Source organism: Cervus canadensis, chromosome 32 (genome assembly GCF_019320065.1).
Source record: "Cervus canadensis isolate Bull #8, Minnesota chromosome 32, ASM1932006v1, whole genome shotgun sequence".
Taxonomy (NCBI): domain Eukaryota; kingdom Metazoa; phylum Chordata; class Mammalia; order Artiodactyla; family Cervidae; genus Cervus; species Cervus canadensis.
In genome coordinates, this window is record NC_057417.1 from 38631255 (window position 1) to 38658628 (window position 27374).

At 61.7% G+C, this 27374-nt stretch overlaps 2 protein-coding genes across 2 annotated transcripts; both read left to right on the forward strand.

The window, feature by feature from the left end:
- The first annotated feature begins 376 nt into the window (after positions 1 to 376).
- On the forward strand, positions 377 to 5456 carry PTX4 (pentraxin 4). The gene is made up of 4 exons (XM_043455221.1): positions 377 to 461; positions 745 to 908; positions 1484 to 2108; positions 3460 to 5456. The coding sequence occupies exons 1-4, from the start codon at positions 377 to 379 to the stop codon at positions 4098 to 4100; spliced, it is 1515 nt and encodes a 504-aa protein (XP_043311156.1). The 3' UTR covers positions 4101 to 5456.
- Positions 5457 to 7686: 2230 nt separating this feature from the next.
- On the forward strand, positions 7687 to 27302 carry CLCN7 (chloride voltage-gated channel 7). The gene is made up of 25 exons (XM_043455497.1): positions 7687 to 7912; positions 13929 to 14000; positions 16666 to 16737; positions 16829 to 16894; positions 17388 to 17520; positions 17740 to 17849; positions 18270 to 18350; positions 18883 to 18945; positions 19042 to 19125; positions 19634 to 19727; positions 19936 to 20000; positions 20138 to 20254; positions 20813 to 20867; positions 21125 to 21185; positions 21612 to 21750; positions 22450 to 22543; positions 23196 to 23365; positions 24232 to 24283; positions 24465 to 24592; positions 24691 to 24776; positions 24872 to 25001; positions 25539 to 25598; positions 25693 to 25869; positions 25952 to 26032; positions 26166 to 27302. Exons 1-25 carry the CDS (start codon positions 7760 to 7762, stop codon positions 26250 to 26252), a joined length of 2430 nt encoding a protein of 809 aa, XP_043311432.1. The 5' UTR covers positions 7687 to 7759; the 3' UTR covers positions 26253 to 27302.
- Positions 27303 to 27374: the final 72 nt, after the last annotated feature.

Consider the following 27374-nt stretch of genomic DNA (forward strand, 5'->3'; position numbering starts at 1 on the left):
GGACCACGTTGCCCCCGAGGCTTCTGAGAGGGTCCTCAGCCCCCCGCCCTGCCCCCAGCTCCTTGTGTTCCTGGGGCAGCTCCACCCCAACCTTGGCCTTCGCCTTACACGGCCCTCTCCCCTGAGTGTCTTCTCTCTGTCTCAGGACACTTATCCTTGGACTTGGGACTCATACGGATGATCCACGATGACCTCATCTCAAGATCCTTAATTGTATTTGCAAAGACCCTTTTCCCAAATAAGCTCTCATTTGCAGGCACCAGGGTTAGGCTGGAACCTACCACTCAGCCCACTTCACAGCCCAAGGCCCGAGATGAATTAACACAGCTCCCAATTCTGTTTCTATTGCCTCCTCCAAGGATGAGGGAGGGGCCTCATGGATCTGGATCCGCTGTGCACGGCAGACGGCTCTAAGGAGCCCCTGCCCCTGCCAGGGTCCCTGGGCTACCTCCACTTCTCTGGTGGGAACATGAGTCTGTGTGCTCCTGCTAAAGCAATCACCCTGCCCGAATCCGAGCCAGTTGGACCAGGCCTTGTACCCAGTAGACCTATTTTCCAAAGACGCTGCATCTGTTTTCAGCCTGTGTCCTTGGGAACCTCAAGTCTCCAGAGCGAATGCCTCTCATCAAGGTGGTGGGAGGCACCTGACTACCCGCCAGAGGGGAAGAAGGGAAGCCACCCCCGGGAGAGGCAAGCGAGCCTAGTGAAGGCCCAGCTCCAAGCAGACCGTCCTCCTGCATTCAGGGCGCCTCTCGCCCCTTCTCAGCATGGGCAGCCCGACGGGAAGAACCCTGCCTTTCTTGCTCATCCTTCTGCAAATATATCTACATGGAGCTTTGTCGCGAGCAACCAGCCCTGTGGGGCAACGAAAACCATTTTTTGAGAGGCTCCGTAGACTAGAAGAGCAGGTAAGTGTACCTACTGTCTGGGGCGGTAGAGGTTTTTAATTGACAGCAGGCGAAGCAGAGATGATGCAGAAACAATGCTAAGTTTCTGTGCTCTGTGAGCTCAAAGTGGAGTTTGCAGTTTTTATGGGCTGACTTTTCACCTATGGTTGAAATAGCAAAACAGGTTTGGTGGGCTCCTTCTGAAGATAAGCCAGCTGTGTGTGAGGGTGGGCGGGCTTGGGGTGACCCCGAGGAGGGTACCCACAGGTGTGCTGGGGCCTGCTGGGCCTCGGGGCACCAGGTCTCAGGTCCCCCGTGGAGCAGAGACTCCTGTGTGGGGCCAGGGCTGGCTCTTAGGAGCCCAAGCCCTCCCCACTTTGATCCCCACACAAGCAGCCCGCCCTCACCAGGGGAGTGAAGAGTGTGGCTGCAGGAAGGGGTGGGAGCCGCCCGGGGGCCCTCGCCCCCTGCAGCGCAGGTCTGGGGTCATCCTGCAGCTGCGAGCTCAGCGCGGGGGAGCTGGTGGCGAAGGTCAGTCACCTCACCGAGCTGCCCTGAAGACCAAGCCCCCGGGGCCACCTGTGTCCTCTCCGCAGTTTCAGAGGTTCCAAGAGGTGACCCTGACGCACCTGCAGGGCATTGCCAGCCACTACAACCTGTCCTTCGACGTCGAGGCCCGGTTCCAGAGCCTGGCCCGTGAGAGCCGGGCCATGGCCCTGGCGCTCAACCAGTCGCAGGCGGCCATGCAGGGCGAGCTGGGCCACCTCCAGACCTGGGTGCGGAGGACGCAGCGCCGAGGCCAGAAGGTGGACCGCAGGCTGCTGGCCTTGAGTGCTGCCGTGAGCGAGGGCAGCGCACGGTGCGCCCGGGAGCAGGAGACACAGAGGGCCGCTATCTCCGGCCTGGCCCGGGATGTGCGGGCCCTGCAGGACACGCTGCTCCACCTGACGCCCCTCGTCCAGAGCCAGGGCGCCAGGCTGGCCGCTCTTGAGGGCCAGCTGCGTGTGGCCAGCCCCAGCCCCTCTGCCCCAAAGGTAACCCTGGCCCCATCTAGGCCATCGAACCGGAGCGCCCCGCAGCTGCAGGGGGGCAGGCAGGCGTCCAGAGCTCCGTCTGAGCCCCGGGACCCACCTCTGGACTTCGCTGACCGTCTCCAGGGAGCACAAGAGCCCGTGGGTCTAGGCAAGCAGCAGGCGTGGCCCCCCGAGAGCCCAGGTGAGGGTAAGCACCACGCCTGCCCGCCCCCATCACTCTCCACCTCTCCCTTGGGGGCCTGCTTAGCCCTCAGTCCCTCATACCCCGACACGCCCCACCTTTGAAGAAAGGAACCGCCCAGGAGATGGCCTGCCTGCAGATCAGGCCGCCTGGCACACCCACGAGTGGGGTGCTGCCTGCGGGCAGTAAATCCCCACTCAGCGTTGGTGATCACACGGGTCAGGGCTGGCATCTTCAGCTGTCACCAGCAGGATCTTTCCTGCAGGGCCGGGGCCCCGGTCTGTAGCCCGTGGGGTCTGTGCCCACTCGTGGAGGGCCCCTGGCCTCTGCCACTTCACATCGCCAGCTTAGGGTTCTCCACCAGGGGCACCTGGGGTCGGGTCATCCCCAGCTGTAGGGGCCTCCAGGGCACCAAGAGGTGTTCGGCACCTCTCTGGCCTCCACCCGCCTTGAACTCTCAGCTGTGGCCCGGCTGCTCCCAGTCTGGCCTTGCAGCCCTCAGGGCGCATTAGTCTGGAGCAGGTCTCCCTCCATCTGCATGGCTCTGGGGGCCTCACCAGTAAGACTGAGCTGACTGGCTGACCTGCAGGGAATCAACAGGGCTCCCAGGAAAGCAGGGCTGTAAGTTTGGGGACCCCCAAAGTCCTGACAACCAAAACCGTCTGCAGGTGTTGTTGGATGTTCCCCGGGCACACAGGCATGTCCGTTGAGAACTGCTGCCCTGGATCATGACAGGAGCCCCCGCTTCTACCCTGGAGCTAGAAATGCAGGCTCCCCCCCGCCCCCGCCCCACCCACCCTCCTTCAGGCAGATTTGGGAGGAAGTCTGGTCAGCAGGATGATGCCGCCAAAGATGCCCACGTCCTGGCCCCAGCCCCTGTGGCTGCGTCACCTCACATGGCAAGAGGACTTACTAATGTGAAGTCCATCCAGCTCCCTGAGATGGGAGCTGATCCGACCTCATCCCAGGGTCCTCAGGAGAGGGGCTCAGCATCAGGGACAGCAATGTGAGTCAGGAGCAGAGGTCAGAGGGCAGCGAAGGGCTACTCCCTGGAGCCTCCGAAGGAACCAGCCCCACCCACACCGTGATCTTCAGCTCAGAGAGACCCGTGGGGACTTCTGACACCCAGATTGTGAGATGCTAACTTTGGGTTTTGTTTTGAGCTGCTGCATTTGTGGGGGGGGGTTGTCCCAGCAGCCACGAGACACTCATCCCGGGCTCCCTGCTATGAGAAGCGCGGCTGGCCAGGTACCCTGGCGTCAGTCCTGCCATCTGGGAGACGGCACAGGTCACGTGAGGACAAGTGAGGCGCCGCCCCCGAGACGCAGGCTGACTCCCCTCCCTCGTCTGTTTCTAGTTTGCAACGTGGGCCCTGCGCTCACCTTCCCAAACGCCTCCACCGCGAATGTGGGCTTCCTCCGCCCCGGTTTCATCACGGGTCTGCGGGCCCTGTCCATCTGCAGCTGGGTCCGCACGGCTGCGGAACATCTGGGCACCCTCCTGTCCTACGCCACTGAGGAAAATGACAACAAGCTGGTTCTGCACGGCCGCGACTCCCTGGCCCCCGGCTCTGTCCACTTTGTGATCGGAGACCCGGCCTTCAGGGAGCTGCCCCTCCAGCCACTGCTAGACGGCCAGTGGCACCACGTGTGTGTCATCTGGACGTCCATCCTGGGCAGGTACTGGCTCCACGTGGACCGAAGGCTCGTGGCCACTGGCTCCCGCTTCAGGGAGGGGTACGAGATCCCCCCAGGAGGGTCCCTTGTGCTAGGCCAGGAGCAAGACCGCGTCGGGGGCGGGTTTGACAGCTCGGAGGCCTTTGTGGGGAGCATGGCAGGCCTGGCCATATGGGACCGCGTGCTGGTCCCTGGGGAGATTTCAAACTTGGCCATGGGGAAGGCGCTCCCGACGGGTGCCATCCTGACGCTGGCCAATGCCACGTCGGTGGGCGGATTCGTGCAGAGGGTGAACTGCACCTGCCTACAGCTGTGTCCCTGAGGGCTCACCGTATACACAGCAGTGGCGCTCACACGGTGGCACCCCCAAACCCTGCACAGTCCATAGAGGGCCCCTACTCAGACTGAGGGGCAGGCTGCTGCCCCCGACCTGGACCAGGCTCACCTGCCCTCTAACACAGGAGGTGGGCATTCCATGGGGGGTGGGGGGCCGGCACAGGCAGAGCCGGGCCTCAGGGCCCCCAGGACTGCATTCTCCCCTTCACTGCAGTGTTCTCACAAACACCCCACTTTGTAGTATGACATCATTTCAGCACAACTGATCGGCCACAGGGCGGTGCTGGGCTCTAGCTCCACGCTTCCTGGGTGTGGGTTTGCGGCAGCCACAGGCTGGTTCCTGGAAAACTCTTTTCCTTGTGTTAGCTGCCGTGGTCCTCTCTCCATGAGGCTTGTGAGAGTTTCTGTTTGTCTGTTCCCTGTTCCAACATCTCTCATGAGAAGGGCCGGAGAGTCCATTTCCTGGCCCTGCAGCTCCTTCCCCCTGGGGGTCCATCAAGGTTCCGTGACACAGCTGGTGAGGCTACCAGAGCTGCTGGGAAGGGGGTTTGCAAAGGAAACAGGCTACTCAGAAACACACATTAAGGACGGACAATGCTTTTACATACTATGAAATTCACCCATTCTTAGTGTAGAGTTCGAAGATTTGTAGTCAATCTGCTAAGTTTGCAACCATCACCATGATCCAGCTTTAGAACATTTACATTGTTCCCCCTACCCCCATAAAGACATCATGCCTGTTAGGGTCACTCCTGTCCCCACACAGCCCCTCCCCCAGCTCCGCACCCACTCTCCTGCTTTCGGTCTCTGGATTTGCCTGTTCTGGACGTTTCACATAAATGGACTCCTTCCCTGTGTGGTCCTCGGCGTCTGGCTCCTCTCACCGAGCATCGTGCTTTCCAGGTCTGTGTTGTAGCGTCTGTCTGCTGCATTCCATTGTGTAGCTGAATGACCTTCTGTCATAATGACCCATGTTTTGTTTATCCATTCATCAGTCGATGGAAACTTGGGTGGTTTCCAGTTGGGGGCCCCTGTGAATGAAGCCGCTGTGCACACCCTCCTCTGAGTCCTTGTATAGACACACATTTCTATTTCTCTTGAGCGGATACCTAACAGTGGAATTCCTGGGTTAAATGATAAAATCATGTTTAAACTTTCAAAAAAACCACCAAATTGTTTTCCAAAGTGACTGCATTGTTTTATATCCCCGCCGGCATTCTATGATTGGTTGCCATAACTCCACATTCGTGCCAGTACTGGGTATTGTTTTTAACAGCTTTCTTTTTTTTTTTTAGAATTCTGAATCATGGCAAGTTAAAAAAGAAAAAATGCATTGACAGAACAGGTGTGGGGAATTCCCTGGCACTCCAGTGGTTAGGACTCAGCCCAGGAGAAAAAAAAAGAAAAAGAATCACTGTGATGTAAATTAATCCTTGCAAGATCTCAGAACCTGAAAGTTGATCTGTAGGCACAGAAAAGAGCAGCGTTGGGGTGTGGGTGGTGGGGGCGGCGGGCACGTCTGTTCATCTGTCGGAAAAGCTTAGAATCACTAAGTCTCGAAACAGGCCTGCTCCGTGGGCGGGGGTGGGGGTGGGGCGCTGAAATCAGTCCCTGGGGCCTCTTAGCTGTGATCCCAGGCCTTTAGCCAGTCTAGCCAGCCACCTCCCCTCCGCTTCCCAGCCCATTCCCCAGCCATCCATGAGTCAAGGTCAGAGGATGAATCCCAGGTCTGGAAACCCCCCCGGGTGGCCACAGGAAGGTCCCGGAACCACAAAGTTCTGCTTCCCCTGGCACTTCCCCAGGGCATGTCCGTCTTCACGGAGAGCTGCCCATCTCAGTCTCTCCTTTCCCAGGCTCCTCTGGCCTTTTCTGTAGCCCTGGCTGCATTGCACTGTTGAGGAGGGAGAGATGACATCTTCTGGGGGAAGACTAATTTGATTAGGAAGTCTTTCTTCAGGGACAGCTGGGTCGCCAGCATTGAGAGAACATGCAGGCCGTTTCCCGCCCTCCGCAGCTTTTAGGCATGTTACGAACACCTGTTCTAACACCACAGCATCGTCCGTTAGCTTTCACAGCAGCATTTCTGCCCAGTGTTCACAGATGCTGAAACGGTGGGCGTTTGGCAGAGGTAGCGTGGCAGTGGGCTGTCTGCCGCCCTGCATCCGGGTGCTTGGTGGGGCCTCTCCAGGAGGGCAGACCCGCCTAGGAAGGTGTTTGTAGGGGAGACTGGTGGGAACTCAGGTCATTAGACATTTGGGCAGGGCTGGGCTTTCCACCGAGGAGTGTAGGGGAAGCCCGTCTAGGTTTTGGGGCAGGGGAGGCTGAGTAAGTCACGGGGATCCCCGATGGGTGAGTGACAGGAGCCACACCCACCTCGAATCCTATCAACCCCACCTCTGACCTGAGTCTGCTGCGTTCCTGGGTAGGGAGGACGGAAGAGTGCAGAGGGGCCTCCCCTCTGGACCCCTCGTCCCCAGGCCTGTTCTCACTTCCCCATAGCTCTGTGCAGCTCTCCACAGGCCTGGGCTTCATACAATCTGCACTTGCCCACTCCCTTCAGTCGAGAACCAACCCCACCGTTCCTCGGAGCCTGAGCCAGCTTCACTCTGTAGCCTCCAGGCCTCCCTCCACAGACAGGGCTGGCACATGATTGTTCTTATCCGGCAAAAGGGCAAAGCCAGGTCACACCTTTTGCAATCGTGGAGAAAACTTACAATCCTGTTGGGCTTCCTTCCTCTTATTTTGGTTTCAGTTTTGGTTTTATTTTGAAACATGTGGGAGAAGCCTATAAAGAACTTCTAAAATGTCTTTATTCCTGAAAAGCTTCAAATTTAAAGAAAAAAGTTACAAGAAGAATACGTGGCACAGGTGTATTTACCCTGGTTTCATCCGTGCTAACATCCCACCAGCTTGCTTTCTCCCTCTGTGCGTAACTACATACTGTGATTACCATTAGCTTGTGAATCACCTGAGGCTACCCTGCAGACATCACATCACATCCCTGAATATCTCAGTGCTGTCTCCAGAAGAAATGGGCTTTTCTGATATGACACCCAGACGAAGATCACGCCCCAGGTTTGGGCGCCGCAGTAACACCCCTACCTAATGCACAGTGCCTGTCTGATCTTTGCCAATTGTCCCCCAGATGCCAGGCCCAAGAGCAGCCTCGGTTGCCCGGCTCTTAATCTCCTGTCATCCAGGGCGGTCTCTTGGTGTTCCTCGGTGTTTCTGGGTGGACGCTGACACTGCAGGAAGAGCTGTCTAGATGGCACGTGTCCCGAAATTGGGGTTCAACTGGATTTTCCCCGTGTGATGCGCTCAGTGCAGCGTTTTCTGCAGGAAGGCCACAGGGTTATGGTGTGTCCTCAGCACAATCGTTTGCTGCCTGGGGACCCGTCCCGAGAGGCGGGTCTGTATGCACCGCTGTGCGGACTCCCCGTGCAGCCGGCTCTCTCTCCGCCCCGCCCAGCCAGCGCCGGGCGGCGGGACTGCAACTCCCAGAAGGCCGCGCGCGCCCCGCGGCGCCGTTGGGTCACGTGGGCGCCGGCGGGGCCACGTGACCAGGACGACCGTCACGTGGCGGCGGCGCGGGTCACGAGAACAAACACGGCAGCGGCGCCGGCGGCCGGTCCACTGCGGCGGGACATGGCCAACGTCTCCAAGAAGGTGTCGTGGTCCGGTCGCGACCTGGACGACGACGAGGCGGCGCCGCTGCTGCGGAGGGCGGCGCGGCCCGGGGCGCCGGCCGGGGAGGCGGCGCCCCTGCTGAACGGGGCCGGGCCCGCGGCCGCCCGCGCGGTGAGCCGGGGGCAGGCGGGCCGGGCAGGGTCCGCGCCGCGCTCGCGGGGGCCGGGGACACGGCCGGGCGGGCTCGGAAGCCGGGCCCCACGGTTCTGGACTCGCGGGATCGCGGGGCCCGCCCCTCGTCCCCGGTGGAGCCCGGCCGCTGCGGTCGAGCCCGGTCAGAGCGAAGCTGTTTCCTCCCTGTTTGCTCCACAGCGGTTGTAAAGAGAAGGCGGGTGGTTTGCTGCTCGGGTCACCCATTACTTTTTGGTTTTGTTTTTTTAAATACGAGGTACTATTTTTACCGGGTCATTTTTGATCCGCTAGGAAGGACGTTTCAAGAGCTTAGGTCGCGGAGTTTGCTTTTAGCAGTGGGAATACCTTGGGTACTCGGCCGGCCCCCTTTAGACGCAGCGGTTTCAGGCCGATCTTAGGAATGACAGGGAAGTGCGTTCGGTTTTCCTGCAGCTGTTCATTGGAATGCAAGCACAGCCAGATGCAGGAAGACAAGTCCGAGTGGTCGAAATGTGCCCTGCGAGTCAACACAGAAGTTTGTGTCACTTAAGTCAGTTCTTGTGTTGTGTTAATTTTGAGTTGATTGTGCGGCCTTACTCTGTTTTGTGACTTTTCTTCCCCTTTCTTTTTTCTCACTGTGTCCTAGATGTGTCCTTTACACCCTTGTGTGGTGTTTAATGAGGAAGGACACAAGCGTGGGGCTGTCCCCCTAGAACTTATCTTTAGGTTCCCCTGGTCCCCCAGAGATGCCTGGGACAGTGAGGGTCACAGTCTGCTCCATGAATGAGGTCTTCTGCTCAAGTGCTGTCTGTCCACATGAGAAGTGACCTAAAGACGCTGACTTGCAGTGGTTTTTGATCTGCTAGGAGACAGGGCTGCTTTGTTCTTTTCTTCTCAAAATGTTTTTTTTCTCCTCTTTAAAAGAAGGTGATCTGAAATCTACAAACTATAAATATGAAACTGGCCCTAGGGGCTGACAGGTAAAGTGATTGAAAGCTTCCAAATGGAATTGGAGTTTATTTCAGGACTCAATGTGCTGGGGTTTCTCAGTTCTCCTTAGTGTAGGCACAGGAGTTGGCCTTCTTTTTTTTTTTTTTTCCCTTAACCTGTTGACTCTTCCCTTGAAACTCATTCCCCTGTAAAAAAAAAAACCCTTTACAAGCTTTTTTGTTTTTCATTTGTGTTTAGTGATAAGTGATCAGTTGCTCTTAAGCAATTTGAAAATAAAGTGTGGTGCATCTGCCGTGTGCCCCAGCTGCACACAGAGGTGAACAGCACAGCTCCCTTGCCACTGGCTCCAACTCCAGGAAGAACAGGCCTAGTGCTCTAGGAGGACTGCATGAGGGGCCCCAAGGACAGGAGAGGTCACCTTGGGTCCAGTCTTGAAGCCTGCATGGTCCTCGGGCCAGTAGACAGAAGGGAGAGATAAAGGGAGAGTGCATTTGGGAAGTAAATTGGAGTGGGTGGTGGGGCCGGGGAAGGAGCCAGGATGGACTCGCAGGGGACAGCTGAGGGCTTCCAGATGTCTTTATCTTGTGGAGAATCCTCGGGAAGCTGGAGGCTCCAGCCTTGAAGGATGCTCAGACGGCCTGGGGTGGGTGGGTGGAGGGGCTTGGGGTCACCGGAGGCATCGATGCAGGAGCTCCGCACTGCACCAGCAGAGACAAGTGCGCAGGCTCCTTGCTGGCAAGGAGGGTCACCTCTGTCCAGCCCCCAGCTGCCTATCATGAGGCGGTCAACACTGGTCACTCCCAGGGGTGTTAGAAACAGCAGTTCGGCTCTGGTGGTCTTTGGGTTGCCGTTCTGGTGCAACTCCCCTGCTGCTGACTCAGCCCCTCAAGGCCAGCCATCTTGGAGGAGGGGCGGTTCTGGACCGGCGGGCTGAGTTCACCACAGCACACTTGGAAGCTGTTCTCGGAACAGGGCCGTCTGAACTGAAGTGACAGCCCAGCGCCACGGGGTTTACTGCAGGGTGTCCCCAACCGGAGTCTGGTGCACCCGGCATGGGAACCTGTCAGGCACTGTGTGGTGGCCGCTCTGGGCCGTCCTAGGCAGGATGGGTTATAAGGGGCCCTGAGCTTAACCCCGTCTGTCAGGAACCAGGCTATTTGGAGCTGCTCTTCTCTCTCTCTGGTCCTCGGCCCGTCATGCCCGAGTGTGGGGTGAAGGCAAGTTGCTGCCTGTCCACCCTGGGGCAGGGGAGGTGGCGTCAGGCAGCAAGTCATAGTCATGTGTGTGGGCAGAGGATGGGCAGCAGGAAGCGGAGGCTTCTGAGGACTCACAGAGGGAAGCCTGAGCCGGCAGCAGCCCCAGGCTGGGGCGAGTGTCAGCGGGAAGTCCCTCTGCCTCGGTGTCCGCGTGCTGTCCTCCTCCCCTTCCAGCTGCTCTGGCCCTACATCACAGGGTGCAGGCCAGCCACCCCGGCGCCCTCCCCGAAGGCTCCCTCCCTCCCCTGTCTCCCCCAGGCCTGCAGTAGCCCCTGCCCAGGGCTGGTGCGGGTGGCTCGGAGTCTGGGAGGCAGAGGACGTGGGTGCAGCCGAACTGTGCAGGGGAGGTGAGGACAAGGTGGGTCCAGAGCTGGTCAGTGTGTCCGGGAGGCCCCCTGTGCAGAGGCGGCCGTACTCGGACAGCGAGGCCATGGCGGGGCTGTCCCATCCCCCAGCGTCTTCTGTCAGGTCTCAGCCCGATGCCGCCTCCCCCGCCACCCCTGGACCCTGGCGTCACCCTCAAAGCCTTCCTCACGGTTTACGCTGACTTTGTTTACGGGCAGCCTGGTTTTTCTGACTGTTAAGCCCCTGGTGGCAGAGGCCCTGTTCCTGTCCTCAGTGCTTGGGGCCGGGGGTGCTTCGGGCTGAGGGAGGTTGGAAAGCAGAGGGCAGGAGTGTGCAGACAGCCGGTAAACTTTTTGCCGTTTGTTTTAATGATGCTAAAGGTACGTAGCACAGTTTACCACCTTGATTGTGACTAAGCATATACAGTCCACATGTAAGACCACCAGCATGTCCAGGACGTTCTCGTCTACCCAGACTGAACCTCTGTCGCCTGTGAACCGCGACTCCCCAGCCCTCCCCAGCCCTGGCAAAGGCCGGTCTGCTGTCTATTTGGTGTCTTGAGCAGAGGTGTCATGCGGCGTTTGTTGTTTGGTGGCTGGCTTCTTTCTCTTGGTGCCTCGAGGTCTGTGCATGCTGTGGCACATGACAGGATCTCCTCCTTTCCAAGGTGGAAGAGCGCTGCGCTGTGCGGATGGACATTAGGCTTATACACACATCTTCCAATGGGCAGCTGGGTTGCTTCCACCGCTTGGCTACTGTAAACGATGCTGCCTGAGTGTGGGTGTACACACACCTCTTTGAGACCCCGTTTTCTCGCCATTTGGGTCTGTGCCCAGAGGTGGAATTCCTGGATCATGAGGTAATTCTATTTTTAATTTTTTGGGGAACTACTGTCCTGTTGTCCGCAGCAGCTGCTCCATTTTACGCGCCCAGCAGCAGCGCACAGGGGGTCTGGTTCCGCACATCCTCACCAGCGCTTGTTACTTTATTTTTTGATCCTGGCCGTCCTCACACGTGTGGGGTGGCATCGCACTGTGGTTTAGATCTTCACGCCCCACGCCCCGTGGCCAGTCTTTTTAGTCGACTCGTTCGTTGCTGTCGGGCTGCAGGAGTTCCATTCTGTAGGACTGGTTTTTTTTACTCTGTTCATCGTTTCCTTTGATGCACGGAAGTTCACTTTGATGTAGTCCCATTCGCATATAAATTCTTAATTAATCGTGGATTTACGGGAAGTTGAAAAGACAGTACAAGAGGGCCTGTGTGCCGCACCCCCGGGGCAGTACCATGCCGAGATGGCGCTGACGTTGGCACAGCGTGTGTGCACAGCGCTCTGCCGTCACGTGCGGCATACGTGCCCGCATCCTGCCTCTTACAGCCGCTGCCCACCCCTTGCCTGCTCTCCCTCAGGGCTGGTGTTCCAAGCATGTTGGGTCGGGGAGCCACATGGAGTGGAAGCTTTCAGTCCTTTCAGAAGCCTGGAGGTTTCAGCCAGGTTGTCGTGTGCATCAGCAGTTTGGGGAAGCGCCAGCAGTTAGCTTGGGTGAAGAAAAGAGAACAAGTCACCATACATCCAGTAAACGGCTTTTTCATCACAAAAGATAACCCGTTTGTGAGATGCCTGTGGAGTTTGGGGAAGAGGCGATGAAAACCCAAGGGCGCTGAAGCGGGGGTGCGGCCTGGAGCCGCAGCGGGGGCTCCATCCCCGCAGGAGCCCGCGTCCGGGGCTGCCCACAGCTCCCTGGTGCCCCCATGTGCTCGCCCAGCGGCTCCCGGCGGGGGGGGGAGTGCCCGCCTCTCCCCAGGCCACGCGGTTGCAGGCAGGCACTCGGGGGCTGTTGAGCTGGCAGGGGAGCTGCCCTGTGGGCCGACGGCTCAGCGGGAGCGCCTGGCGGTGCGCTCCGTCGGTGGCAGTGACGTGCGTGCCCCCTCCGCCTGGCTCCGCTTGTTGGGTTGGAGGGCAGCTGGGTCTTTCCTGTTGCTTTCATAATCCGACTTTGAGCTCTGCCTGTCTCTGCACCCCATCTCCTCAATAGAGATGTCCCCAGTGTGTGCTCCGGTGACGTGTGTCTGTGTGGGGAGCACAGGCTGCAGCCAGCTCGGGCCCCGCCTATGAAGTCAAGTCCTCTCTGGGCCAGTGGGGCAGGCCCTCCTGCCTTCCTCATCAGGGTCAGCAGTTTTGAGGGTGTTGTCAGTTGCTTTTAGAAAAGAAAACAGTTGTGTTTCTTTGTTCACTCCCATTGTACTGATGTTTGCCATTTATACTTGGAGGAAAGCGGCTGGAGCAGGATGGTGGGCTCGTGAGCACGCCTGACAGGTTACCTGTCGTGGGGGAGCAGTGCCCCCAGGGGGTCCCCCCAGCTGGAGCCTGTGTGGGGCCTTGGCAGCTGAGGTCAGGTCCCAGTGTGGTGAGGCTGGTGTCCTCATAGGAGAGGGGGACACATAAAACACAGGCGTGCACACCCCCCGTGCGTGCACACCCATGTGTGTGTACGTATCCGCTTGCACACACAGGAGGCTGGTGGCAGCCAAGCAGAGGTTGGAGTGATGTGACCACAGCCGAGGGGCTGCCGCACCACCAGAGGCGGGAGGGGGCAGGGCCGCCGTCCCCAACCCTGCACGGGCGTGCTCCCTGCCAGCACTTGGGCCCGCAGAGCTGAGAGAACGTTTCTCTGCCGCGGCCTCCGCAGCTGTGGTCTCAGCGTGGGGCCAGCACTGCTGGCGGCTGGGCGTGCTGCTGAGTCCACGCCTTCCTGCTGGAGTTCCCGTGTGCTCTGGGCTCCCGAGTGGCGGGTCCGCGGCCCTTGTTCTGAGGTGCTTCGTGGTTCTTGCAGAGGAGAGGCAGGGCGCCTGAGCGTGCGGGGAGCCCCAGGTCGCACTTCGCGCTGTGTCCGTCTGTCCTGCAGGGGCTCGTTGCCGGAGGTGCGCCTGTGGGCGGCCTGTGCTCTGTTTCGTGGTGCTCACGTGTGCTGTGCCCGGCGCTGGGCATGAGGGTGGGCACGTGCCAGGCTGACTGTCCTCTGCGATTGACCTGTCCTGGGCCCAGGAGCACACCTTGCTTCAGAATGTCCTGCCCCAGAAAGGACGCTTCTCTGACTGCGTGTCTGGGTGGGGTGGTAGTGGGGAGGCCTGTGACCGGCCCACCTGGTGGAGCGGCTCATGTCGTGATGGGGGGCAGAGATGGGGCCTCTGCGGGTGCCGGGGGCTGCGGGGTGAAGGGCTCCTGGAGGAGGGGCTCGATCCCCTGGGTTTCCCAGGACAGGAGGGGGGGCCCAGGAGGACCCCGGGGATGGGACAGGCTGTGGGTCCCGGGCCGGGCCTGGGGGCAGCGCCGGCCCCGCTGGCGTCTCCCACACGCGGGTGTGGGTCTGTGCTCCCCCCGAGGAGGCCGGGACACTGGGGCAGGGGGTGATGCCGGTGCAGCCCAGCCCGCAGCTGAGTGGCCTGTGGTTCTCTTCTGCTTCCAGTCACCACACTCGGCGTTCTTCCGGATCGGACAGTTGAGCAGCGTGGAGCTGGACGATGAGCTTCTGGACCCTGTGAGTGGGATCCTGCTCGACCAGGCCCCTTCCCGCCCCGCCCCAGACAGCCAGGCCCGCTCTGTGGAGCAGCAGCCTGGCCGAGGGCGGACGGAGAACGCCAAACGGAAGGATGGCAGGCGGTGACAGTGCCGTGCAGAGAGGGGCCACCGGGGGGGCTGCCCTGCGGGACCCCGTCCCCGAGGCCGAGATGATGAGCGCAGGTGGGGGCACGCATGTCAGGAGCGAGCTGCTGTGTGTGGCCCGGGAGGGGCAGGCACGGGGTCTGTGCTGGCCCGGGGGAGGGCATCTCAGGGTGCTGGGCCCTTGGACCTGGGTGGCGTCCCTTCTCCTGCCCCTGTTTCAGGGGTTGAAGTACCCAGCAGTTTCCAGCATTTCCCCGAGACCCCTCCCCAGACGTGCGGTTGACCCCCTCCTCGGGAGTCAGCCTGCCTCCTCCAGAGGCTGCTGGCGCTGCATGGCCTTCGTGTCTTTTGCAGGACTTCTGGGTCCTGTCACATTTCTTAACCAGGTGGTTTGTGTTTCTGTGACTGAGTTCTGAGAAGTCTTTGTACACTGCAGACACACCTCGCTCGTCAGTTGCAGGATCTGCAGGAATTTCCTCCTGGCCCATCGCTGGTCTCCTCACTTTCTGCTGGTGTCCTTTGAAGCACAAACACTGCTGATTTTGACGGAGTCCATTTGGTTTGTTTTTTGTTGCTTGTGCTTTGGGTGTGATAGGTAAGAAACCACCACCCAGGCCAAAGTCATAAGCATTCACGCCCGTCTTTCATGTTCTGCAGTTTAGATCTTTGATCCACTTTTCACTAATTTTGTCCATGATGTAAGATAAGGGTCAAGCTTCGTTCTTTGCACATGGTTGCCCAGTTTTCCCAGCACCGCTTCCTAAAAAGATAGCACTTTGCCTGTTGAGTTGTCTTGGCACCATCGTTGAAGGTCAGTTGCTGTGACGGGATTGTTTCTGGGCTCTTAGCCTGTCTGTATGCCTGGGCGACACTCCCCTCACGCCTGTAGCTTTGTGGGAAGTTTCAGAAATAGGAAGTTTGAGTCATCCCACTTTGTTCATTTCCTGAAAGAGGTTTTGGCTGTTCAAGATCCCTTGTGTGTTTCCATGTGGGGTTTAGGCTCAGCTCTTCAGTTTCTTCAGAAGCTCCTGCCGGAGTCTAGACAGAGGTGGCGTCGCCTCTTAACATTTAGTCTTCCGCTCCACAGGCTCAGCAGAGCTTCTCATTTGTTTAGGTCTTCTGTTTCCTTTTTAAACAATGGGTCGTAGTTCCTAGCATACAGATCTTCACTTCCTTTGTTAACTGCTTTCTAGGAATAAGCCTTATTTTGTAGAGTCTTACTTTTTATGCTGTAGTAAATGCAGTTGTTTTCTTAATTTCTCTTTGGATTGTTCATTGCAGGAACATGGAAATATGTTTTTTTAAGAGTACTTTCTGGGGTTTTCTACATATCAGACCATGTCATCTGCAAAGAAGAGTTTCACTTCTTCCTCCCTGACCTGAGTGCCCTTCCCTTTCTCTCTTGCCTGATGGCCCTGGTAGCGCCTGCAGGCCCGAGCTGAGCAGAGGTGCCCGAGCGGCTTCCTCATCCTGTCCTGGTCTCACAGGACGGGTCTCAGTCTCATCCCTGAGCGTGCTGTTGTGTGTGGGTCTTCACAGGCACCGTGACCAAGTGCGGGAGGTCCCCCGAGGTCTTCTGTTGAGTTCTGTCTGATGTTTTTTCTGTGTCTTTTGAGGTGTTCTCTATGGATTTGGTTCTTTATTGAAACAGTATTGAACTGTTTCTACTTTTACACCAAGTCACCTTCTGATTGTTCAGACACCCCCTGAGTGTTCTGCAGGTCAGTTCCTTCTGACCCTAACTGCATCACAGACCCACAGGCTGAGGGGCTCAGTCCCATGAAACAACCCCCTCCCACACCGGTCCAGGCCGTCACCTGTGCTTCCATTGACCAGTGTAAATCAGGGTTCCCGCGATCCCTTCTTGGTTCCATAACTTGCCAGAATGACTCACAGAACTCAGGGGAGCACTTTGCTTATGTTACTGGTTTGCCACAAAGGACACAACTCGGGAACAGCCAGATGGGGGAGATGCCCAGGGAAGGTGTGGGAAGGGGTGTGGAAGCCCACACCCTCCCCGGGAGCCCCATCCCAGCCCTCCATGTTCACCAGCCAGAAGCTCTCTGACCCCTCCGCGTGGGGTTTGAGTGAAGGTCCATCACGTGAGCAGGACTGGTTGACCCCTGCCCGTTGGAGATCAGCTGCATCTCCAGCCCGCTGGTCCTGCAATGGTTTTCTAGTCCCAGCCTGGCCGTCTCACAGCCCAGACTCCGTCATCACTCAGAGAAGCCGGGTGTCTGGGGCCGGAGCCAGAACGTGGACGAGCACCCACAGTGGGTGTCCCATCGCGCCAAAGACACCTTCTATCTTGCTTTTCGGGGCCAGGCCACCTTGGTTCCTGGAATATCCCGCCTGGCAGGTGTCGCGGGACCTGGCCGCCTGCCTCCTGTCCAGGTTCTGCGTCTCCGCCCCCAGCCACGTGCCTGGCCTGGCCTTGGGCTCAGAATCGCTGCCCCGTAGGGCGCGCGGGCATGGCCCCCTCCTCGTGCCGCTGCGTCCCGACGCGTGCCGGGTTGCCAGGATCTGCCTCTTCCCCGCAGGACATGGACCCCCCGCACCCCTTCCCCAGGGAGATCCCACACAACGAGAAGCTGCTGTCCCTCAAGTACGAGGTGGGCCCCCCACGCCCCGCCCTCCCCCAGCGTGGCCGCCCTGCACCCGCGGGCCAGGGTTGCTCACCGCTGTCTGCCGCCCGGTCCGCAGAGCCTGGACTACGACAACAGTGAGAACCAGCTGTTCCTGGAGGAGGAGCGACGTATCAACCACACTGTGAGCCGGCGGGGGGTGGGGGAGCATCTGTGTATGTGTGTCTCTCTGCGTCTGTGTGTGTTTCTGTGTGTCTCTGTGTCTGTCTGTGTGCGTCTGTGTGTCTGTCTGAGTATCTGTGTGTCTGTGGTGTGTGTCTGTGTGTGTGTCCGTCTGTCCATCTGTCTGTCTGAGACCCTGCCACCTCCCTCCGTCTCTTTTCCGCCCCGGCCCCACCTGGTGTCCTGTGGTGAGTGCTGCCCGCAGCTGGGCTCAGGTGCCCACGCCAGGGTCGCGCTGTCACCTCTGAGGAGGCAGAGGAGGCTGTTTTCGAATGGCGGCTGGAGCATTAGCATCCAGTTGTGCCCTGGTTGGGGTCCATCCCCCAGGGCTCCGCGGCCTCTGAGACGCCACTAGGGCTGCTCTTCAGGGTCTGGGGGCCCGCAGGGTGAGCCTGTGCACGATGGAGGTCACAGAGTGGCCCCTGATGACCACGCCCGCCCGTGATGGCCCGCAGGCCTTCCGGACAGTGGAAATCAAGCGCTGGGTCATCTGCGCCATGGTGGGCATCCTCACGGGCCTCGTGGCCTGCTTCATCGACATCGTGGTGGAGAAGCTGGCCGGCCTCAAGTACAGGCTCGTCAAGGACAGTATCCTCTGTCCGTGGTCACTGGAAGCCGGCGGACTCGCAGGAGGGCCCCTGCCGTGCTCTGCTGTGGGTGGGGGAATGTGACTGGGCGGGGCTGCGTGTCTGGGGCGGGGCTGTGTGCTGGCCCCGAGATGCCCATTCCGTGCCCTGGAGGCCAGAGTGCAGCCCCTGGGACGCGGTGCCCTGAGACCCCATAGCACGTGGCCCTTGACAGCCGCAGACATCGACAGGTTCACCGAGCGCGGCGGGCTGTCCTTCTCCCTCCTGCTGTGGGCCACGCTCAACGCTGCCTTCGTGCTCCTCGGCTCCGCCATCGTCGCCTTTGTGGAGGTAGGCGGGCCCTGCAGCCCGGCCCGCAGGTCTGCCGGTGGAGGGCCCCACCAAGGGGTCACGTGCCCCGGGATCACTTTCCTCCCCGTGCCCTTTCGCTCCTTCCTGTGGGGACATTGGGGGAAGGCGGGGACCGTGTCTGGAAGCTTCTGGGCGCAGCCAGGGTCCCCTGGGCGTGCAAGAGTGCGGGCACCTCAGCAGGCCCCCTGTCCTAGGAACCCCCTCCTGCCTAGGGGGCCACCGGGACCACCATGTCCGTGGCGTTTGTTCCCCTCAGTGGTCACTCTGCGTGGGGGCGGGAGAGGCGAGCAGCCGCCTCCCCCAGCGGCCCGGGCCCTGCCAGGCACGTCTTCTTGGGCGAGTGGTGGCAGCAGCGGCGGCTCGCCCTGCCTGCGGGCTCAGTGCTGCCTCTCCTTCCAGCCGGTCGCCGCTGGCAGCGGGATCCCCCAGATCAAGTGCTTCCTCAACGGGGTGAAGATCCCACACGTGGTCAGGCTCAAGGTGAGGTGCGAGGCGGCCCCTGGGGGCTCCGTGCTGACTTAGGAGTGTTCTGTTTGCCCACGTTCGCCTCCGACATTTGCCCAGACCCGCGCTGTCTGCTGCTGACGCACCTCTGTGTGGACGTGCTGGCAGGTTTATATTTGGGCGTCGACTCCTGGGCACTCCAGGGGGTGGTGGGTGGACCTGGGCCGGGGGTTTGCTGGCGACGTCTCTCCTGCCCTTTCTGGGGACGGGGTGCTCCAGGGAGTGGGGGGTCTGGTCCCTCTGGGGAGCAGAGAGCAAAGCCCGAGGACAGAGCGACAGCTGCTCTGTGTGTCTCCTGTATGGATGTGAGTGCCCGGGATGGAAGGTCCAAGGAGACGGGCGGCAGGGGAATGCGGTCCGCGAGCCCACATCCCTGGACGCTGGCCGCCTTTTGGCCTCCTGCCTGCTAGGGGTCACGATGAGGTTCCTCTCTGTGCAGTTTGTCGCTTGGGTTCTTGACCACGTGTGGCCTCTAATCAGTTTTGGCATCTTTTCCTTTGTGTTCCAGACCCTGGTGATCAAAGTGTCCGGCGTGATCCTGTCGGTGGTGGGGGGACTGGCCGTGGGGAAGGTAACGGAACGCAGCTGCCCCAGCCTGCGCCCCCACCCCTGCCCCGGAGCCGTGGGGGTGGGCTGACCTCCAGGGCACGCTGTCTGTGCCTTCCAGGAAGGGCCAATGATCCACTCGGGCTCGGTGATCGCCGCGGGCATCTCCCAGGGCAGGTCCACGTCGCTGAAGCGGGACTTCAAGGTGAGTCCCCCGCGTGCCCAAGGCCACAGCCCGGGCCGGGCCCGCCTCCCCTGTAGCACCGTCGCCTTAGCCTCTGGTCCGTGGGGCGTGCGGTCACTTGGTGCTCCACGCAGGGCTGTATGTCTGCGTGGAAACGGCGTGTAGCTCTGAGAAGCGTCCACGGGAATGTGGCCCAGAGAGCTCGGGAAGGTCACGTGTGCGGGCTGGTCCTTCCTGCAAAGACCACAGCGTGTGGTCACTGCCAGAGTGGGTGGTTTTCTCTGGACGTCAGTGGGCAAGGAGGCTGCCCGAGACCCCGCTCGGCAGTCCCGCCAGCTGGCCCCATGGCTGAGCCCCTCTGCTCCCCTCCCCCTTCCCTTCCTCCCCCTCTTCCTCACTTTGGGTCCCTTTCCCGTCTCTTCTCCCCTCCCTCACCCCTCCCCTCCCCCTCACTCTGGGCCCCCTCCCCCGGTCTGAGAGAAGTGCCGTCAGAGGCCTGGCCTGAGGCCTCTCTCTTGTCCTGGCCCAGATCTTCGAGTACTTTCGCAGAGACACAGAGAAGCGGGACTTCGTCTCGGCAGGAGCTGCAGCTGGAGTGTCCGCTGCCTTCGGGGCCCCCGTGGGTGAGAAGGGGTGACTGCCAGCCCCTGCTGTGGGGAGGGAGGGTCTTGGTGTTGGGGGACTGCCGCTGAGGGCATGGGGCGGGCCTCCCGAGAGCCCCGATGGCCCTCTGCCGTGAGCCGGGTGCCCTGGGGGTGGGGGCGGGGGCGGCTGTGGGTGCAGGGCTGTCTGGTGGGGTGGGCATCTCGGGGCTGGTGGCTGCTCTTCCAGGTGGAGTGCTGTTCAGCTTGGAGGAAGGTGCGTCCTTCTGGAACCAGTTCCTGACGTGGAGAATCGTGAGTGCGGGCACGGCCCCCTCCCGAGGCTGGGCAGCTCTCAGCCCGGTCCCGCCCCGCCGTCCCCCGCTGGGGCTCAGCCATGTGCCCCTGCTGCCACACGTCGGTGCTGACAGCGTGCATCTCTCCACCTGCAGTTCTTTGCCTCCATGATCTCCACCTTCACCTTGAACTTCGTCCTGAGCATTTACCACGGGAACGCTTGGGACCTGTCCAGCCCTGGGCTCATCAACTTTGGAAGATTCGACACTGAGGTGCCCGCTGCGGCGCCCTTTACCCTGCAGCCTTCCTTTGAGGGGGCCAGGCTGTGTACTCAAGGCTCAGCCTGAGCAGCTGTGGGGGAGCCCTTGTCTGTGGGGCTGGGGCTGGAGCTGGAGCTGCCCCGGGAAGGGGTGTCTCGCTTGGCTTTGCAAGTGGGGCGCCCGTCAGCCAGCAGTGCTCCAGGGGGACTCAGGCACCCACAGACTGTCGGGCAGCATCACTGAGGCTGACGGCCAGTGCCCCGCAGCGGCTCCTGGAGGCTGAGAGGTCCTCAGTGGCCGGCTCTTGCCTGTGGATGGGCTGCTGGTGGGCGGGTCACCAGCATCCTCTCCCTCTTTCGTGGTTCCTCACTTCCCCATTTGCAAAAGCCTGGGCCGTCCCCAGAGCCTCCCTGCTAGGAGGCAGGCAGTCTGGTCTGCCCAAGCGCCCGGGTTTCCTCTCCTGGGGTCTGCACCCTGTGGAGAGTCACAGTGCCCCCGGGCATGCCCAGCCTCGTTTGAGCAGGGGCCGGTGGTTTGCTCATGGACGCTTGCTCTTCCCTTTCCACGTAGACCATGGTGTACGTGATCCACGAGATCCCCATCTTCATCGCCATGGGCGTGGTGGGTAAGGACGGCCGCAGGCTTCAGGCCTGGCCCAGCTGCGGGAGCCAGAGAAGCTCATGGTCCCACCCCTGCTGGCTGTCCCGGGCGGTGGGGAAGCCCACCCTGGGGGACGGAGCTCCCCTTGGCTGGGGACAGCTCCTCAGCTTCCTCACTCAGTTCGTGGGTGGGCCCTCCATCCTCGGGTATCCCCTCTGGCCCCCTGCCACCTGGCAGCCTTCCCTGAGTCCCACACACCTACTTGCTCCTTCCTCATCCCAGGGGGCATTCTTGGAGCTGTGTTCAACGCCTTGAATTACTGGCTGACAATGTTTCGAATCAGGTAAGAAATCAGTTTTGAGAAGTGTGGCCGCACGGGGTCGCTAGAAACAGTCCTGCTCTGGGCTCTCGCCACGCGGCAGCCCCGTGCCCAGCGTGCTTCTCCCCGCGCAACGGGTCACGTGTGGCCTGGCAGGAGGCGTGTCGGGCCTCGCGTCAGCCTCGGCAGTTTGCAGGGGCGTCCACCAGGCACACACTGTCCAGCAGAGGTGCTCGCGTCGCTGGGAGAGCCATCCCGGGGTTCACGGCCGAGGCGGAGTCTTGGCCTTCTTTCTCCTCACCCTTTCACTCCGGGAGGCAGACAAGAGCAGGAGGAAGCCTGGTGGGGGGCGGGCAGATGGGTGCGGCGTCCAGGACGGCCTTCCCAAGTGGTGGGCCCCGTTGTCCTGGCCGCCGGCCTTCCCACACTTGGCCTGGCTGTGCGCTCCAGGTACGTCCACCGGCCCTGCCTCCAGGTGGTCGAGGCCACGCTGGTCGCTGCCGTCACTGCCACGGCCGCCTTCGTGCTCATCTACTCGTCTCGGGACTGTCAGCCCCTGCGGGGGAGCTCCGTGTCTTACCCCCTCCAGGTAGGCAGCCGGGGGAGGTGGGGCCCAGCAAGCCCCAAGATGAGGGCGGGCACCGCGGCCTGGGTCTCACCTGGCCTCCTTGAGTGACGGGCTGATGGGGTCTGCAAGATGGGGTGGTGGGCGTGCAGGGGAGACCCGTGTGCCCACGCTCACCACGGCAGGTTTCGCCGCAGGCCCAGTGCCCGCCCACGACAAGCAGGGACCGGGTGGTTCACACACACGGTGAGTCCCCTCACTGTGGAGAGGGCTGAGCTCTGAGACACGCTCCCACACTGCTGCGTCAGAGAAGCTAGACAGGAAGGGCCACACGTGGCACGGTTCTGTGTACGGGAAACGTCCAGAGCAGGCTCCTTCGTAGACGGGAGCCGTTTGCCGGTTGCCCAGGGGGAGTACACACACACAGGCCTATCTAGGCCCACAGCTGGGGCCGTGGGGTGGACACACGCCACTCTGCTGGGAGCCCCCACTCGAGTTAAGGCCTCCAGGGGCACGCAGTCTTGCTCAGGCTGAGGGCTGGGCCTGGCACACGCCAGGCACCGACGTCCACCCAGGCACCACGGGAGCCTGCTCCTGACGCGAGCTCCCGGGCCCCGCCCCCTCTACAAGACCGCAGCTGGACCCCCGTGTGTGCTTGTGCCTGACGCTGTCCAGCCCGGGACCACCGTGTCCCACTGGCCTGTCCACTCTCACCCCTTGCAGCTCTTCTGTGCTGATGGCGAGTACAACTCGATGGCTGCGGCCTTCTTCAACACCCCGGAGAAGAGCGTGGTCAGCCTTTTCCACGACCCCCCAGGTGCTTGCTCCTGCTCCGAGCTGTCGTTTAACCTGTCCCCACATGGGCCTGTGCCCTCTGCCCTGGGCTGCAGGGCTGGCTGTACTAGGGCCCGCAGCTGGCAGCCAGTGCCCGGGGAACTGGCCAGGCTCCCCACGCTGTCTGCTTCTCTTCCTGGAGGCCGTCCTGTCCTTCGTTCAGACGGGCTCGCCTCCCAGGGTGGGCTTCCCTCCTGGCCGCTGCCCACGGGGGTCACTTGGTCAGAAGACAGCTTGGGGAGGCGCTCTCTGGCACCGGAGCCTGGCACAGTCTTGTGTTCCTGATGACAGATGGGCTCAGGCTGGACACAGACCTGCTTCCAGTTCAGCGGTCTTGGTTCCCTGGGGGCGAGGGGCTGTCCTGACTGCTCGGCGCCTGTCTGCAAGCCCTCTGCCTCGGCTCTGGCTGTCGCCCACCTTCAGTGGCAGCCCAGGGCCCCCACTCCCCTCTGCGCGCCCCTTGAGCAGCCAGGCTGGCGCCCGAGGGCCGGGCCCTGAGACCCTACACCAGGCCTCTGAGGACGGGGAGGCTCAGGGAGTTGGCTGTGACCGGGGGCTCAGCCGGGCCACTGGGCGGGCAGCAGCACGCAGGGTTGAGTCCGCATGGCAGGCCCTGGCCAGTGCCCTGTTCGCAGGCTCCTACAACCCCGTGACGCTTGGCCTGTTCACCCTGGTCTACTTCTTCTTGGCCTGCTGGACCTACGGGCTCACGGTGTCGGCCGGCGTCTTCATTCCGTCCTTGCTCATCGGGGCCGCCTGGGGCCGGCTCTTCGGCATCTCCCTGTCCTACATCACGGGGGCCGCGGTGAGTGCGGGTCCGCCGAGCCGCAGCCGGACCCGGAGCCCTGGGAGAGCTCGGTGGGCTCAGGAGTCCAGGGTTAGGGGGTGGGGCCTGGGGGTGCGGAGCTCAGGCCTCAGCCCTGGCGCTGCCTCCTGCTTGCCTCCCGCCTGCCTCCGGCCGGCTTGGCCTTCATCCTGTGGACCTTCTAGCTGTATCGTGGTCATTCAGACAAGACCTTAAAAAGCCGTCAGGGGTACAGTGAGCCTCCCCTCGCCAGGTTCAGGTCATTGTCCTAGGTTTCCTTCTAGACACAGTTTTGACTTTCATTAATGGTGACTTTCATACTGTAAACTCCTACTTCGTGGAAGTGAATGGCTGTGTAGCTCCTCAGCATGTCGCAGAGCTGTGTGACCACGACCACCACCAAGTTCCAGGGTGTTCTCATTACCCCAGAAGGACACCTGTCCGCGTTAGGCAGTCACGTTTGTGTCCCCACCCCCGGCAGCCCTGGTCCGCTTTCCGCCTCCGTGGACATGCCTCTGCTGGCTATTGCAGCGATCTGTCTGTGCAGGCAGGCCATCGTGAGCGTCGTGTTTTCACAGCTCGCCTGTGCGGTAGCACAAGTTAGGTTTTCACTCCTTTCTCCGCTTCCTGGTGTGGCCCAGGTGTTTGTGCATGGACTCCTGCCCACACCCGGCCCCGCCCCAGCATAGCGCATGCCCGTCTCTCAGGCGGCCAGGTTCACTTGTCTCTGGGCGGGCACGGTGAGCGTGTTCACAGACTCAGGTGACGCTCTCATGGACTCGCTCCTGGGCAGTGCGGTCAGTGCGGCCTAGGTGGGTTTGGGTCGGGGCTGCCACGCCCCTCAGCACCCCGTGTCTTCCCTGCAGGTCTGGGCGGACCCTGGCAAGTATGCCTTAATGGGAGCTGCTGCCCAGCTGGGTGAGTGCTGGCCACCACGTGGGTGTCCTGAGATTGGGAGGGCCCGCACCTCCCCCACCCCCATCTGGTGCTGCCTGGGGGCCAGGCCGCGGGGTTGGATGGACGGCGGGGTGCTGGGCAGGGGACTGTCAGGGGCTGGTGCCCCACCCGCCCAGTCTCGCCCTCCCCCTCCCCTGGGCAGGTGGGATCGTGAGAATGACGCTGAGCCTGACGGTCATCATGATGGAGGCCACCAGCAACGTGACCTACGGCTTCCCCATCATGCTGGTGCTCATGACCGCCAAGATTGTGGGGGATGTCTTCATTGAGGTGTGGCAGGGGAGCCGAGGGCCGGCGGCCGCGGCGAGGGTGGGCCTGTGGGGGCAGTCCCCAGCAGCCTTGTGCATGGCCGCGCCCTCTCTCCCCAGGGCCTGTATGACATGCACATCCAGCTGCAGAGCGTGCCCTTCCTGCACTGGGAGGCCCCCGTTACCTCGCACTCACTCACCGCCAGGTACCCTCCGGGCAGGCCCGCAGGCTGGGTGGGTGCTGGACGCCCTGGGAGGCCTCGTCAGCCATGTGGTGGGTCACGGCGTGGCTCTTCCCCAGGGAGGTGATGAGCACACCGGTCACCTGCCTTCGGAGAAGGGAGAAGGTGGGCGTCATCGTGGACGTGCTGAGCAGCACGGCGTCCAACCACAACGGCTTCCCCGTGGTGGAGGACGCTGACGGCACGCAGGTACCAACCCCTGCGGAAGGCCGGGCTGCCACCTGTGCTGGCCAGAGCGGCGAGTGGGGGCGGGCTCCCATGAAGGGGGGTGTCTTGCTCTGGGGTTTCTGTTAGAAGCCACTGCTCACACCAATGTGCCCGTGAGCTCAGTTTCCGCGGTGTGGGTGGTTATTGAAGCACCCTAGCGTCTTGTCCTACCCCAGGCTGCATCACCAGCTGGGGTCAGGGTTGCGACTGTCGGGGTCATGACAGGACATGCAGCCCTGCTGCCTCCGGCATCGGGGCCAGGAGCTAGGGCCTGCTGCTTGCCCCCACAAACACAACGATCTCTCAGCACCTCTTGCTCTGGGTCCTGCCGCCTCTTCTGGCATCTGGGGACCAGTAAGCCTGCCCGGGAAAGTGCCTGCAGCATGGCTAGTGCCCGTGGGCTGCCGGCATCCCCTGGGAGCCTGGCTGGAGCCCGCAGCTGTCTCGGCGCTGGCGGCTGGCAGCCCAGACGGCAGGGTGGGCCCCGGGGCCCCTGCAGATGCGGCGTCTCTCGTGCAGCCCGCTCGGCTCCAGGGCTTGGTCCTGCGCTCGCAGCTCATCGTCCTGCTGAAACACAAGGTAGGCCGCCGGGCGGCCCGGGAGCCGGGCAGGGCCTGGGCTCTGAGCCTCCAGTGCCTGACGCCCACCCCACCTTCCACCCCACCTCCTGCAGGTGTTCGTGGAGCGCTCCAGCATGGGCCTGCTGCGACGCCGGCTGCGGCTGAAGGACTTCCGCGATGCCTACCCGCGCTTCCCCCCGATCCAGTCCATCCACGTGTCGCAGGACGAGCGGGAGTGCACCATGGACCTGTCCGAGTTCATGAACCCCTCGCCCTACACGGTGCCCCAGGTACTGCTGGGGGCATCCTGCCCCATCCCCTCCTGGGTGGGGCAGGGCTGGCGGGTGAGCTGAGGCCGTGTCCATGTTGCAGGAGGCGTCGCTCCCACGGGTGTTCAAGCTGTTCCGGGCCCTGGGCCTCCGGCACCTGGTGGTGGTGGACAATTGCAATCAGGTGAGGGGGGCCTGCTGCCCCTGGCCTGCCTGCCCGCCCCCAGGGCTCCCCTAGGCTGTGCCATCCCTTGCACGCAGGGCAGGGGCATCCACAGGGGGATGCTGCACCTCATGACCCGGCTTTGCTCCCTCAGGTGGTCGGGATGGTGACCAGGAAGGACCTGGCCAGGTACCGGCTTGGAAAGGGGGGCCTGGAGGAGCTCTCTCTGGCCCAGACGTGAGGCCCTGGAGCCCGCACCTCCCCCAGGGCCCCCGCCTCACTCCCTGGCAGCAGATCCAGCAACCACGAGGCGTTGGGGATGGCCCGACCAGCGTGTGGCGCACGTGGGCGCTCTGTTCTCAGTGTCCCGTCCCCCAACCTCGCCCTAGGAATCCTACACCCAGCCTCCTGTTCCTGGTTCTTCAGGAATCTGTGCAACTGCTGCTCTCTTCCCAAGAGCCCGTGAGCACGCGTGTCTGCGTGTGTGTGAGGGGACAGCTGGCAAGCAGGGGCCCATGGGTCCAAGTGCTGCAGCCCCACGATGGGCTGGCTCCTAGGCCTGCACCCTGCGCACCGCCAGCGGCTGCAGCGGACACCCCTGGCCCTGGCCCTCAGGCCTCGGCTCAGTTGGTGGCTGTCAGGTTTTGGGTCTGGGCAGAGACCCGAGCTGCAGGCACAGAGGCGAGGGCTCGGGGAGCAGGACCATCCTGGAGCGCAGGCCCCAGAGCCGGACTCCCAGACTCACCTCTGCAGCCCTGGCCTCGCCCCCCTCAGTGCAGTGGGCTTTGTGCCAGGGTCTGGGCCCAGGGGGAGAGCTGAGACCCTCCTGGAGGCCTGGAACCCCGAGTCCAACCACGCCTGTCGCCACACCCCTGTGGACGCCCCTGGGAAGGCGGATCTTCTTGGCACACGGAACCCCAATGGCCCTGAGCGATACTCGGTAGCAGCTCTGCTTCTGGTATCTGGGGCAGGGGGTTTCTGGGATGAGTCGGCTAGCCCAGAGCAGGGACGCACCCTTCCCAGGCCGGGCAGGCCCAGAGCTGGGATGCTGTGTCCCTGAGGCCCCACCGGACCTTTATTCTGGAGGGACTGGCGTCCCTGGCCCACTCTGTGATGGTAGCCATGGATGGCTCTGTGATAGGTGGGTGGGCACTCCAGCTGGGTTTCAGCTCCTTTTAAGGGGGTGGGGCCTCGGAAGGCGGCTCTCTTCCTGGTGAGGAAGCGCTCTGTGGGGGGCGTGGGCGTCCGAGTGTTGGGATCTGAATGGGAGAAATAAAGGAATGGTACTGATGACCTGTGTCAGCTCCTTGTCCCCCCAGTGTGGACCCTGATCTAGCACCCAGGATTCACCAGCTCACAGGGG